The sequence below is a fragment of the Carcharhinus amblyrhynchos genome, chromosome 17 (genome assembly GCF_965287045.1).
Source record: "Carcharhinus amblyrhynchos chromosome 17, sCarAmb.v2.hapA, whole genome shotgun sequence".
Lineage (NCBI taxonomy): Eukaryota > Metazoa > Chordata > Chondrichthyes > Carcharhiniformes > Carcharhinidae > Carcharhinus > Carcharhinus amblyrhynchos.
In genome coordinates, this window is record NC_137340.1 from 10,214,461 (window position 1) to 10,229,463 (window position 15,003).

Genomic DNA, 15,003 nt, shown 5'->3' on the forward strand with positions numbered 1-15,003 from the left:
CCTCTTAAAGAACCTGATGTCCAGAAGTTGTATGAAACTAATTCCCAAATTCTTTGAGACAGATTGGAAAATAAAGTGGATTAGAAATTAAAATCTGATTGAGAAACCTATTGCTTTATTTTGCTTACCTCTCAATCCCCCATTGTCAAGCAACATCTTGATTTTAAAATTCTCATCCTTATTTTTAAATCCCTTTTTCCATATCCCTGTAATCTCTTCCAACTCTACAGCCCTGCAGCGTAGCTATAATCAAGTAATTTTGGCTTCTTGTGCATCTCAATGTTAATTGTTCCATCATTGGTGGATGCACCTCCAGGCACCTCTCCACCTTGCTTTTCACCTTTTAGACACTCCTTAAAATATGTCTGTTTGACCATGTTTTTTATCATCTGACCCAACACTTCCCTATGTATGTCAATGTCGAGCTTTGATTTATAATGCATCTGTGCAATGCCTTGGGTCACTTGATTCCTTTAAAGGCACTAAATAGGTATAGGTCTTTGTTGTGACCATATTGGTAAGAGCAGGCTAAGTTTCATCACCCTTCAAGTTGCCCAGCTGAACACTCATCAAGTTGCAATTTTGCAGTCCAGTTTTAGAGTCCTTATTACCTGGAAAGGATGTAGACTAGTAGTGATGTTTTTTGCCTTCCTGTCATATGCTTGTCTAATCTTGATGCATAGACTTAGTTGTAACTATTTTGTGGGGCACAGCTTAGAAAGGTTTAACAAACTCTTCTGATATAAAGACACTCTCCATCAGCTGGAGTGCCTATTTGGAATGCACAGTTTAGACCAGCAATTCAAAAGGATAGACACAAATGACATTGCTGCTATCCACAATTTTTGACCCAGGTAATTTACCTTGAAATATAACAGTAGTTGCAAAAGGTTAATTTACCTGTATTATATGCCAACTGGTCTCGCATACACCAAAATTATCCTTTTTTGCTCCAGGATCATTCATGGCTGTTTCAACAGTTGTTGAAGGTAGCTGAAGAGTACCAATTAATGACCTTTGCACTGGTAATTCAACATTAATATCAACTTTAGCAAAAGGTGTCACGAAAGGAGAAAAACACAATTACATTCCAGATTTTACAGTTCATACCATTATGATCCATGTATGTCTTTGTCAATGTAGGTTGTTAGCCTGTGCTCCACAGTTCTCACTATTATTCTGTTTGCTTCTTTAGAATAGTGTCAGCACTTTGTAAATGAGATATGGTGGACACACTCCAAATTCACACCAGGTCATATATAATAGAGAGGTTAGACATATCAGTCATCCTACCTTGAGCTGGACCTGTTAGCTGTAGCTATTAGTCGTCTGGGAAAGGTGGTTTAGTCATTTGTCATACGCATTCTTTACCAAATATTTACTTTTTACAAGAGAGAAAAGTGATCACACGTGAATGTTGCATTTACATAAGTGACAGATTAACAATGCTGTATCTCTGTTGTTGCTTATTTTATTAATCAAATAGAAGTTATTGATCCTAATAGTGACCGTAGACTGAGCAAGCAATGACCCATATTTTATGGTTGTTATGGTGGTGAAACCATCAACATTCACTCTCATTAGAAATATGAAACTGACAGCCACTCTTAGCCTTTACACATATACAGATTAACAAAGATATCCAGTAATTGATGCCAGAGTCTGTGTTCCTTCAAAGGCTGTGCTCTTGAACTCTCCATAGATAGCAATCTTCAGGAAACAGTTGAACTGATGTGAAGCTTCCCTTTTACACCATAATATCTGCTGTTTAAAAAAAAACCCTGATAAAATGATACTTTATAGAATGAGGTGTAACTGGATTTGGAGCAGAGTTCTAAGTTATTTCATGGGTTGTGAACATCACTGGCAAGGCCAGCATTTGTCGCCCATCCTTAATTGTCCTTGATTACTCATGGACAATTACTCATGAACAACTTCTCTGGCCCTGAAAACTTTTTTCTTAATTTGTGGAGTATTATCAAATGTTAAGATAATTCCATTGGTTGTAATATAATATAACTCAAATTGTTTACAATTTTACGATAATTCAGTTCTACCTTATTCTTATCTGTAGATTACATTTGCTATTTTTCTCTGTAAAATTCATAAGAAATGAAAGATAATCAATGCATTTTACCTTCTATTTTGTTGTCGTTGTAAATTCTTCAATGTGATTAGCTATACAACTCACCAAAGACATCAATATTGCTGAATGCTGGAGATTGCTCAGACTCAGTGCTAGAATCAAATTAAGATTGTAAAAGATAAAATTCATGCAACAAAGATTGCTTCAGGGTTAGCAGCAAGCATGGTCACATTGCCACTGACTGCAATATCTAGGCCCACTTTAGGGGAGGCAATGGCATATTGGTATTATCTCAAGATTATTAATATAGAAACTCAGCTGATGTTATGAGGACATGGGTTTGAATCTCGCCATGGCAAATGGTGGAATTTGAATTCAATAAAAAAAAAACTGGAATTAAGAATCTACTGATGATCATGAAACCATTATCAAAAAACCCATCTGGTTCACTAATGTCCTTTTGGAAGGAAAATCTGCCATCCTTACCTGGTCTGGTCTACATGTGACCCAGAGCCACAGCAATGAGGTTGACTCTCAGCTGCCCTCCAAGGACAACTAGGGGTGAGCAATAAATGCTGGTCAGCCAGCAATGCCCATGAGTAAAATAACCGTTTAACCCAGGGTAGTTTGGCTGTATTAAATTTGAACTCTCAGAATACAGTTATGTTCTGTATTTTAGTTTAGATGATCCATTGATCAACTCATCAACACTCAATGTAAACACAATCATTTTTTGAAGTTGAAATAAACTAAAGAGTGGGAATTTCATTGCCTAGTTCATAAAGAAGTATTAGTGGTGAACCATGTTACGAGCCAAGAGTTACTGTCAACAAAGGTATATTTTAATATCATGCAAAATTGAAAATTAATTCACTTTTTTTCCATGTATCTCCTTGTACTATTTGCTCTGTTGGATGGTTCCTTGGGTTTTAGTAGTCTGAGGCGTTACTGAGCATTATGCCATGAAGTACTAATATGCATAGTTGAACATTCTGGGTTAATGGCTTCCAACTTTGGTGATGTTAATTCAGTTTTGTCAAGCTGTTAAAGCAAAGTGACTGTTCCAAGCAATGTTTTTCTTGTTTTTTGGTGTACTTTATAATAATGATATCAATGAGTAGACTGGTGGTTAGACAATGCTGCGCTCTCTTTCAGCTTTCTGTAAATCAAGAAAATCTGTACAAAAGGAGATCAGATTATATTTGTACATTTTATTATTTTAGAAATTCTTATTTTAAAATATTATTTGGTCACAGTTCTGACACTTGTATCCTAGCTTCAGTAGTCTTGAAGAATTTTCAGAAATTAATTTATTGGTTCACTTATTTTTATAAGTCCAGAATTGCTGAATATTACAAAAATACATCCCAAAGAAATATTTCTTGATTGCATCTATGAGTTTAATGTGCATTTTCTTCACTGAACTGCAGCATTTAATGGTGTGTACTGGGGACAAGTATTAGGTGCCATTGTCTGCACCGAAGTTCAGATGATCAACTGCATTGAAGATCTTAACAAACCATGCAGAATATCAGTTAGCCTCAAAAATAAAGTCCATGTCACAGAAACAGAGAAAGCTGTGTACCCAGTTTGTTCTCATATAGTAGCTTATTTTAAATTGGATGTTTTTTTATTAGTAATAAAAATCAATCTCTCATGGTGTTGGCTGCAGGATGTCAAAACAAGTGTGGTGTCCAGGTTAAATAGAGGCATGGGAATGGGGGATAATTAGACTTAGTTGGAGGAAAAAGAGAGGCGAAGAGGGCAAGAAGAAAGACAGCTATCAAGAACGAGGAGGAAGAGGGGTGCAATGGCAGGGGAGGAGAGGGTGCAGTGGAGTAGTGTTGGACTCAAGGATGGGAGAGGGAAGGGAGAAGAGGAGGAAGACAAGAACAGGGTGATGGGGAGAATGGGAGAAACAAAAGAGGCAACAGGGAAAGGAAGAACAAAGGGTGATGTGCAAGTTGCACAGGGACAGAGAAGTGAGCCATGATGTGGAGGTTGACAATTTGTGGCAACAAGAGAGGGCTGACAAAGTTGAAAGTCTATCGACAGTATTGAGTTTCAAAGTATCAACTATAGCAGGCTGCCTTTTCTTCCACCAACTCTGTATTCAGACAAGAGGAAGCAGTGGGGAAAGATTTACTTAGTTGTCAGACCATGTAGAGCACAGAAACAGCTGAATATAATCTAGTGATTGCAAATTCTAACATTATAGAAATTGAATTAGGTTCTTATTAACAAGTTTGTTGTTGCCCTTAACTGTGTGTACTAATCCACACTGCCCTATTTGAATGGTTCCAGCATGTAACATATTTGATTTCTAAGCCAAAATAATTTTTGAAAAAAATTTATACCAAAACCAGCGGGTGGTGAGGGATTGGAATGCCCTGCCTGCTGCAGTTGTAAATGCGTCTAGTTTGGGGGCGTTTAAGAGATCTCTGGATAGGTTTATGGACGAAAAGGGATTGGTATAGGCTAGTGGGTCATTGTTTTTGTAACTGGTCGGCGCAACATCGTGGGCCGAAGGGCCTGTTCTGCGCTGTAATGTTCTATGTTCTATGTTCTATGTTCTAAAACCAGAAGTATGCAGAACTTGATTACTGATGACCATCTTTAAACATTCTTTTTTAAAGAAGAGTGTTATCAATGGTGATAATCAATGACCTGAACTCTACCACCTTGCCTGCCCTGAAATCAGCGCGGGCAAGATTCCCAAAAAGATATCTACGTTGACCTTGGGTGGGATTTTACGATCTCACCCGAGTGAGGCTGTAAAATCCCACCCAATGCTTCAATAAATATTATAAGACAAGACAATGCATTACTTAATGAAATACTTCTTGAAATGCACATTTTTCTTAGTGCTAATGTAGAAAATATTTTTAGAAGTGCAGAATAGCAGTTTAAGCAAACTAGATGTTTACCTCCTAACTACAATATTATAATCACATTTTTGTTAATTTTGCAAATAGATTCGCTGTCTGAGGTTTCTTGGAAGTACTGACTGTTTAATTTGTGTTCTCTCTCTAGCAGGTCAGCAATCTGGTCCATTCATAAAATAATATGTAGGTATATATGTGCAATTTTATTTCTGCTCATGAGCAATAAAACATAGCTGAGGCTTTCTGTTGCTGACTCAATGTTCTTTCATGTCATTCTAAGGCTACGCTATGTTTTATAGAAGCTCATGGTTCGACAGTGAGGAAGATTTGGATATTCTATTAAAATTTATGGATAAAATTTATAAGCAAGGTGATCCATTAAATGGATACAATACATAATCAGATGTTGATAAATTCAGGAAGATGGACAGTTGTTCCAGAGACAAGTATATCATGGAATTTAACAGACTATGTACAAGATTGCAGAAATTCTATTTGCAGTTTCCTGGTTCAGTGCTTGCTTTTGAATTATTGGATCTTGCTAAAGTGTCGCACATGAATAGTCTTAACTTGAGTTAAATTGTCAGAAAGAGACATGCTTTTGGACCAGACATCTGACACTTTAAGGAATTCCTGGGAAAGTAATCATTTGTAGCCAGTTTCATGGCATGAATGGGACATTTGGCATTATCACAAAAGATGTAGAATATAATGCTCACAGCATTTTGACATTGTTGAGATATGGGGGACATGCATCAGTACAACGGAAGTATCAGAGACAAAAGAAATGATGATGGAAACATTTTTGCTGGACTTTGCAGATGATTGGGATGGAGTAATAATAGCAGAAGAATGAGCCCTAGGAATGCTTGGGGAATTATTTCAGATGTGACTCGAAATATCATAGTGCAATAGATGATCAAGAGTGGAACAACAGGGTTTTCTCTTTCCCATTGATAGGATGATGTGGAGATGCTGGCATTGGACTTGGGTGGGCAGTAAGTAGTCTCACAACACCAGGTTAAAATCCAACAAGTTTATTTGGTAGCAAAAGCTTTCGGAGTGCCGTTCCTTCATCAAGCGATTGCAGGATTTGTTTCACAAACAGGGCATATGTAAACACAAACTCAATTACAATGGTTGGAATGCGAGTCTTTACAGGTAATCAAGTCTTTACAGGGTGCGGAAAATGTGAGTGGAGAGAGGGTTAAGCACAGGTTAAAGAGATGTGAATTGTCTCCAGCCAGGGCAGTTAGTGAGATTTTGCAAGCCCAGGCAAGTCGTGAGAGTTACAGATAGTGTGACATGAACCCAAGATCCCAGTTGAGGCTGTCCTCATGTGTGCGGAACTTGGCAATCAGTTTCTGCTCAGCGATTCTGCATTGTCGTGTGTTGTGAAGGCCGCCTTGGAGAACGCTTACCCGAAGATCAGAGGCTGAATACCCGTGACTGCTGAAGTGTTCCCCGACTGGAAGGGTACACTCCTGCCTGGTGATTGTTAAGCGGTGTTCATTCACCTGTTGTGGTAGTGTCTGCATGGTCTCCCCAATATACCATGCCTTGGGACATCCTTTCCTGCAGCGTATCAGGTAGACAACATTGGCCGAGTCGCAAGAGTATGTACTGTGTACCCGGTGGTTGGTGAAGCCATCTCATCTCACGTGAGATGATGGCATCCATTTCAATGATCCAGTACATCTTGCAGACGTTGCTGTGGCAAGGTTGTGTGGAATTGTGATCACTGTTCTCCTGAAGACTGGGTAGTTTGCTACGTATAATGGACCTGTTTGAGGTTGTGCAGTTGTTTGAAGGCAAGTAGTGAGGATGTGGCCTTGGTGAGATGTTCGTCTTCATTGATGACATGTTGAAGGCTCCAAAGAAGATGTCGTAGCTTCTCCGTTCCGGGGAAGTACTGGACGACAAAGGGTACTCTACCGTGTCCTGTGTTTGGCTTCTGAGGAGGTCTGTGTGGTTTTTCGCTGTGGTGCGTCGGAACTGTTGATCGATGAGTTGAGTGCCATATCCTATTCTTACAAGGGTGTCTTTCAGCATCTGGATGTGTCTGTTGCGATCCTCCTCATCTGAGCAGATCCCATGTATATGGAGGGCTTGGCCATAGGGGATGGCTTCAACATGTTTAGGGTGGAAGTTGGAGAAGTGGAGCATTATGAGGTTATCCATGGGCTTGTGGTCCAGGGAAGTGCTGAGGTGACCGTCCTTGATGGAGATGTGTGTGTCCAAGAATGCAACCGATTTTGGAGAGTAGTCCTTGGTGAATCTGATGTGAGATGGAACTTATTGATGTCATCATGTAGTTGTTTTCGTGATTGTTCGCCATGAGTCCAAAGGAAGAAAATGTCATTGATGTATCTACTGTACAGCGTTGATTGAAGGTCCTGTGCAATGAAGAAGTCTTGTTCGAACCTGTGCATGAAGGTATTGGCATATTGAGGTATCCACTTGATAGGATGTAGCCATTATTGGCTTAGCCCTTTCCTAATTGTCCTTGAGAAGGTGATAGTGAACTACCTTCTTGAACTGCTGTGATCTAAGTGGTGTAGGTACACCCACAGTGCTGTTAAAGAGGGAGTTCTGGGGATTTGACCCCGCGACAGTGAAGGAACACCAAAGTATTTCTAAGGTAGGATGGTGTGTGGCTTGGACTGGAACTTGCAGTGGCGTTGTACCCAATCATCATGGAACTTCCAGGTAGTGGTGTACCCAATCATCTGTTGACCTTGTTCTTCGAGATGGTACTGGTCATGAGCTTGGATGTTCCTGGTTTGGTGAGTTCCTGCAGTGCATCTTGTTGATGGTACACGTGGCTGCCACATTGCATCAGTGATAGAGGGATTGAATGTTTGTGGATGGGGTGCCAATTAAGAGGTTGTTTTGTCCTAGATGATATCGCTCTTGGAGCTGTATTCATCCAGGCAAGTGGAGAATTTTCTATTACACTCCTGATTTGTGTCCTGAAGATGGTGGAAAGGCTTTGATGAGTCAGGAGATGAGCTACTTGCTGCAGGATTCCCAGACTCTGACTTATTTTTGTAACCACCATATTGGCAATAAGCAGGAGGTTTCATAGCCTATTTCTGACCTGATGCCATGAAACTTGATGAGGTCTGAAGTTGATATTGATAACTCGCAGGATTACTCCCTCCCAACTGCACGCCACCTCTGCTGGGTCTGTCCTGCTGATGGGATAGGACATACCCAGGAGTGATAGAGGTGTTTGGGAAGTGATGCACAACATGGAAAGTTTGGAAGGGGAAGATGACAATATTGATTGGTCTGAGGGAATTGTACTGGTCACAAGAAGTTTCAGTCTGTTAATGAGTGTACAAGTCACAGATTCACTTAAGTCCACCATTTTGAACCAATTGGTTTAAATATTGTTTAAATGCACTCAGTATAAGATCAAAAAAGGGTCAAAGAACATGGAAGTTCTACTTGTTTCAAACTAGGACTTAAGGTCACCACAAAGGTCGATGATTCCAAGTAGAAAAGCTGAGATTAGCCACTTTACCAGTACAGATGGAGTATCTGGTGAGATGTCCTTGCTACTGATGTAAGTCATCCATGAAAAAGGCACAAATGAAATTAGACATGGAACATATAAAGCAGTTGCCTTTGGAAAGTTAGTAGATTTGCAATTTATCCAATCAGAACATGATTGTATCCTTTTAACAAAACTAGACATCTTTAATCTTACTGTTAATGAAACGTGAATGATATCAGGTGATAGGAGTTTGAGAGATTAGAAGCAGATAGTCTTAAAGCTACATTGACAATTTGCTCATGCCTCTCAGCACAGATTAAAAATTGTACTTAAGGATGCGAGGTTAGGCGATGAAGTGTACAGCAGCTTTGTAAAGAGATTAGTGAAAAATGTAATATATGCAGAAAGTACCAGAGGATACCATCATGACTTGAACAAAGTCTCTCATTAACATGGCCCTTATTGACTTTGTAGCTATGGACCTAAATGTGTGGAACAATGACAGAAACATCTCAATTTCACATCTCGTAGACATGGTAACATGATTATGTCTTTCTGCAGTAATACATGGTAAAGTCAGAAGAATGGTTGTAGATAAAATAATGGAAGATGGATTGTTACTGGACTGGAGGCACTGGCTAAATTCCAAATTGACGTGGTTGGGGAGGTGGAAGTTGTCAATGAGAAATTTGGAGACGTGCGAAAAAATGAACACTATAGCTGAAAGGACGCTGGTTATGAGGAAACATTGTGACTGGATCTCATATAGCCACTAGCTTAGATACGATAATAGAGATTAATGTGGAGGCTTGATTTTCACTTGACGAGAGCAGGTTGCAACCAAAGCAAGGAAAAAGAATTAGTGTCATCTCTCCAGGAAGGCAAAGTCATGCAAACATTTTGCTGCAGAAGGTTTAAGTGAGTACTGGACACTAGTGCTGAAAGAGGTTTGCATGGCCTCCCAGTAGAAAAGCAACCTAATCCAACATGCATGTTTAGACTGCTAAGTCACCGCCCCAGGGAAGTGCCAGCATCTCAGTGAAGCACAATTCTACGGCAATCCCTCGGAATGACATAATTTGTCGCCTCACCACCGTCACTCCCACCTGTGCTCTTGCAGTTGTCTGTCAGCCAATCAGTTTTTTGCCTTCCATGCCTAGGTGCTGCAGTCCAAAGTCAGATTTTCTAGGCCCATAGCTATACAAGAACATCCTGCAAGGTTATTTGCAGTCTCCCCTCTGAAAGTCAGCAATCTTCTATCAGCCATGCTATAGCCACTGGGGTTACAGTATGTAGGAGCTAGGCAAAGGCACCTGCAAGAGATGCACCAAAGTGAATGCACAAGGGTGCCTGTTTGAGTTTTGCAAGGAATATTAGCTATTTTGTTCAATGAATATTCTGCTTCACTGAGACAAACTGAGGAGCTGTCAATGACTTGTGATAAGCAGGAAAGCATTTTATTGGGCATTGTCCCAAGAGCTGTCACAGCCTTTTCATCACAGTCCTCATCATCAGTATCTTGTAGAATCTCAGGCTTCTGAACCTGTTGGCTTTGTCACTTCCTTTCTCTTTCTCCATGTCCTTCTGAAATATCAAATACCCTTAAACATTCAGACTTCAGCCTTGGTCACATTGTAACTAGGTGTCTGCAATGGCTGTTGTATCATATTCATTTATTTCTACTTGTCCTATCAATTCAGCCATCTTGTAATAGAGAAAAACATAAGAACTAGGAGCAGGAGTAGACCATTTGGAGCAAGCTTGCTCTGCCATTCGGTAGGATCATGGGTGATCTTTTTGTGGACTGCTGTGTAAAGAGCTCTTCACCCTGTCTTTTTACTATTTGTCCCTACTCTGGCCTTACTTGCTGATGTATTCATACATTCTTGCCCTGCTTACCATTACCCACATTGCTATCCTTTACTATTGCCTTCTCCTTTCCCTTTAGCATTCCAAATCTCCCCTCACTTGTAAATGGTAGCCATGGTGTGGAGATGTCAGCTTTGGACTTGGGTAGGCACAGTAAGAAGTCTCACAACACTAGGTTAAAGTCCAACAGGTTTATTTGGTAGTACAAGCTTTCAGAGTGTGTCGCCCCTTCATCAGGTGAGTGAACCTGACTATCTGATGAAGGCCCAGCGTGCTGAAAGCTTGGGCTACCAAATAAACCTGTTACACTTCAACGTGGTGTTGTGAGACTTCTTACTGTGCTCACTTGTAAAGCAATAATGCTTGCATCACCCCGGTACCAGTTTAAAACACTTTCCCAATCTAGAGAAAAAAAAAAGACCCTTAAAACTCCCCAACTAATCACTTACCAACTCATTCAATTAATGCCTCAGGGCTTTGGCTTGCGGGTTTTGAATTTGATCAGTTTGAACTAAATTAAGCTTACCAAGAAACTCAGCTCACTGGCTCTTTGTCCTGTGACCTCACTTCATTTTCAGGTCATCTAAATTCCACAAAGCTCTGGTTGCTCAGCGCCCATGTTTGTTCGGTGAACCAACCACCTACTGCTTCCCTGTTTTTTATATATTAACTGGTAGCTGTGTTCTCTATACCAGCACAGTGTGATTCCGCTATTTGCCTTGGATTGACTCTTTCTACCACTGTGACTCTCACTGTCGTTCAACTCCTGGCCTCACTTTTTATGTGCTGTCACTCTCACTCAACTGTAAGCGCAACTGGATTGGGTTTCTATGCTGTTTTGTAGCTTCCACCAGGGATAGGATTCACTTACCAGTCTCTCAGAACTATGGGTGGAATTTTACATACCCGTCAGCGTGGAGCTGTAAAATGCAGCAAGCCATTCAGAAGTCCATTGACTTCAGCAGGACCATAAAATTCCACCCATGAGATCAATTTCTATGAATGCAGTGGTAAGTTGCAATATTGCTTTTTATGGCTACTCATTGGAAGTGGCCACCAGAGATCCTGTGATGCAATTCACTGCTTTGCCACACTTTGTGTTGAGATATTTTTGCATGAAGACTTAAGTCTGGGTAGGTTCCTTGGGATGCTGCTGCCTTCTAATTGTCTGGCATCTAGACAAGTTTACATATGAACATGTTTGAAACCAGAGTCTGGATTTCCTCCTTTGAGATGGGAATAGGGAGGTGGTTTCAGTCCTGGGTCATGAACCTGTCTCTGTTGCCTGCCTGTTGGAGGCGTGGCTGAGATCTCAATTGGCCTACAGTTGGGTCTACTATCCAATTAAGCAGATCCAAGGCAGAAACACAGTGGGCCAAGTACGGAGTGGGCATTCCAATAGCCTGCCTCTGTCGCATCCCAGTTTGGTGTGAGAGAATCTTGTCGCTCAAAAATAGACTTAGAATCACTACAGTACAGAAAGAGGCCCATCGAGCCCTCACCACAATCCCACCCAGGCCCTATTCTCATATCCCTACATATTTACTCACTAATCCCTCTAACCTATGCATCTCAAGATACGAAGGACAATTTTTAGCATGGCCAATCAACCTAACCTGCACATCTTTGGACTGTGGGAGGAAACCGGAGCACCCGGAGGAAACCCACACAGACACGAGGAGAATGTGCAAACTCCACACAGACAGTGACCCAAACCGGGAATTGAACCCAGGTCCCTGGAGCTGTGAAGCAGCAATGCTAACCACGGTGCTGCCATGCCACCCATGCTAACGATCAAAAACCAACTTTATGTATGTCGTATCTTGCAAAGACAGGTGACCACCAAGTAGGTTAATGAATCAACAGTTTTACTTCAATGAAGGAAGTAACAGTGTTCAGAGAATGATATAAAGACGACCGTACTTCATGCCTCCAGACTCCTAACTGGCAGGAAAAACTCGGACTCAGCTCCAGGATTTGCATGGTCTGGCCTGATTGGCCAAGCAGGTCACATGTCACTCCAAGCGCGTGCTTCTGCAATATAGATTTATAGTGCAACTTTAAGGACTAGAAGTTGGTTTAACCTCAGATGAAGAGAAAGTTTGTTATTCAACCGTAACTATGCCAAAAGTGAAGCAAAGCCAAACTTTCTCATTCAAAGGATAGGTGATCCTTTTTTTTAATTTGGAGTGAAGATATATTCCCACTGGAGAGGCTGAAGGATTTGAGCTAAATGGGCCACTGTACACGCGCTGATCTGTCAGCGGAGATCGGCACATGTGCAGTGGAACCACACTGCCGGCCTCCCAATTGCTGCGCAGTTCGACCCCTCACTGCTGGCCCTACGACCCTGCCACAGCCCAATCGCTGGTTCCCCGAACATGTTTGAGGCAGCCTCGACCCCGCTGCAGCCTGCCTCAATGTCCCCTGCAGCCCCGATCTCCCGATCTGCCCCTGCAGTCTCAACATGTCCCCTGTAGTTCCAATGTCCCCAGCAGGCTAACCACCTCCACCGTCCCCTCCAGTGGCCAGCCCCAATCACTGGCCTACCTCCCTCAGCCCAAATGCAGAGTGGCAGTGGCGCCCCACACCCTCACCGAACTCCCCCATCTGCACTGCCCAATACCAGGTGGGCAGTGCCGGGGTCCCAGGCTGGCACTGCTAAGGTGACAATGTCTGGGAGCAGCCCCCATCCCCCCGGTCGCCCAGCCCTCTGAGGGGCCTCGATTGTCTCCCTTCATTCCAGCAGGATTAGGCTGCCTTGGGGAGCTGTAATAATCCCCACTGGAATGAACCGCTGCTCGCGGGGGAGGAGATTTCAGCCCTGGGCACTCTAATGAGATTTTAATTCCAGAGAAATGAAGGTTACTGTAAACTCTGCAACTCACGGAGCTGACGGCACTGGAAATCCAGCCGCCAGAGATTTGCGGATAAAACTGCAGTTCATCAAAACTGCCACTGAACCACATTTCTGAGTTGTTCGTGTCTCTTGTAGCCTGCAATTCTGTTGAGATACAGATGTAAGTTTTAAAGTGTGGCCGTCTGGCATTTTGGGATGGAAATTGAGTGTTGCGTGCAATTCACCATGATGCAGATGAGAATTTGGGGATTTGGAGGGAGCTAAGCAGGAGTAAAGGAAAATAATAAATTCCCCTGGATTGGCAGTGTACAAGTGTCAGGGTTTTCATTTGTAGTTTCATAATTCAATACTGAAATTGTACCTAATACGGCATCTAAATGGAGGAAAGTCGAGACCAGCACTGACATTATCAGTGACTGCTTCCCAGGCTTGCTGCCTGTCTCAAGGCATTGCTATCTGTGCAACCACCCAAAAATTCCTTACCAAGCCTTTCAGTCTTTTTGTGAAGTGTGCTTTGCACTGCTGCCTTGCAGCTGCCATTTGAGGATGAGTGTTGCTCCAACTTGCAATAATTGTAACAAGCCCTTAAACTCCATATCACCTCACTTGTTTGCCCTGTGAGCAGTTGTGATCCTAAAAATGCAAACCTGCAGCCCTGACTTTACACTGAACCATTTAATTGGGTTAAAAATCCAGGGACTACAGGTCTATGACTTCCTTATTAGTGCCTATGTAAATGCTGCCCCTTGCCAGAAGCACCTGATTGTGAACCAGCCTCTAATTTTTGACTTGTTGCGTCTCCAATTGAATAACCAGAACAAAATGTTTAATCCTGTTGATGGACATTGTTTGCAACTAAATACTTAATTCTCATGTGTGCAATTCCTTTGTTATTTCAGCGGAGACATTAAACTGATTCTTCTCTGTCTCTGGACATATTGTTATTCTACTTATTCAAGTTCTAGTAAACAGCTGTTCATTGTGCTTTCTCTGAAGATTGATGGCTAAATTCTCTATGGTAGAAACTTCCAGTGTTCAATCACACAATCAATTACACTCAGGAGCCCCTAATTGTTTTTTCTTGCTGAAAAGAAGATCTGTGTGACAATAAACTGGAATGTTCTTCAATTGATAATGAAACAATTTCACCAACGTAGCAATTAGCATGAGCCCACAGCATGCAAGCAGTTACTGTGAGTGTGGGGAAAATCCATCTAAAATGGGTTAGGAACCTCAGATTGGTACATTATACTTGACGACCTTTAACTGCTGTATTATAACCATGCTTCCTTTTCTATATGTTTTAGGCAACTGATCGTGAGAGGGACCCAATCACCTATCACATTCAAAATGGAGATCCGCAGCATGTTTTTAACATTACACAAAAGTAAGACAAAATTGATAACCTGACAAATGTAGCCAATGTGACTCATTAAGTGAATGTCATGACTATGCATGATGGGAAATTTGGGGATGGACTCAGCATGCCACATTCACTGCCAACACTTTCCTCCCCATTCATTTCATTGCTATAGCGTGATGTGTGGCGGTCTTTGGAGACAAGAGTATGTCAAGTTTTTAAGTTGTATGATTGTAAATGAATGTGGTCCTACTGAAGTATTCAGTTGTACATATGATGGTATGAAAAAGATACAAGGTGAGATGGTAGCTTGGCAAGAGCATTGGGGTAAATGTGCAACATGTTGACAGGTAACATGGGTATCATGCAATCATGGGCCAATTGGAGTGTGCCACTTACTTATTATAGAATCCCTACAGTGCAGATGGAGGCCATTAGGCC

General features: G+C 41.6%; 1 protein-coding gene across 11 annotated transcripts in view; it reads left to right on the top strand.

Moving 5' to 3' along the window:
- pcdh15b (protocadherin-related 15b) overlaps positions 1-15,003 on the top strand; it is a 1,349,261-nt gene that overhangs the window by 988,014 nt on the left and 346,244 nt on the right. For all 11 annotated transcript variants that reach the window (XM_080205457.1, XM_080205459.1, XM_080205466.1 and 8 more), the window contains one exon: positions 14,510-14,589. In XM_080205457.1, coding sequence (XP_080061583.1) covers positions 14,510-14,589 — 80 coding nt within the window. The remainder of the gene's footprint in view (positions 1-14,509; positions 14,590-15,003) is intronic.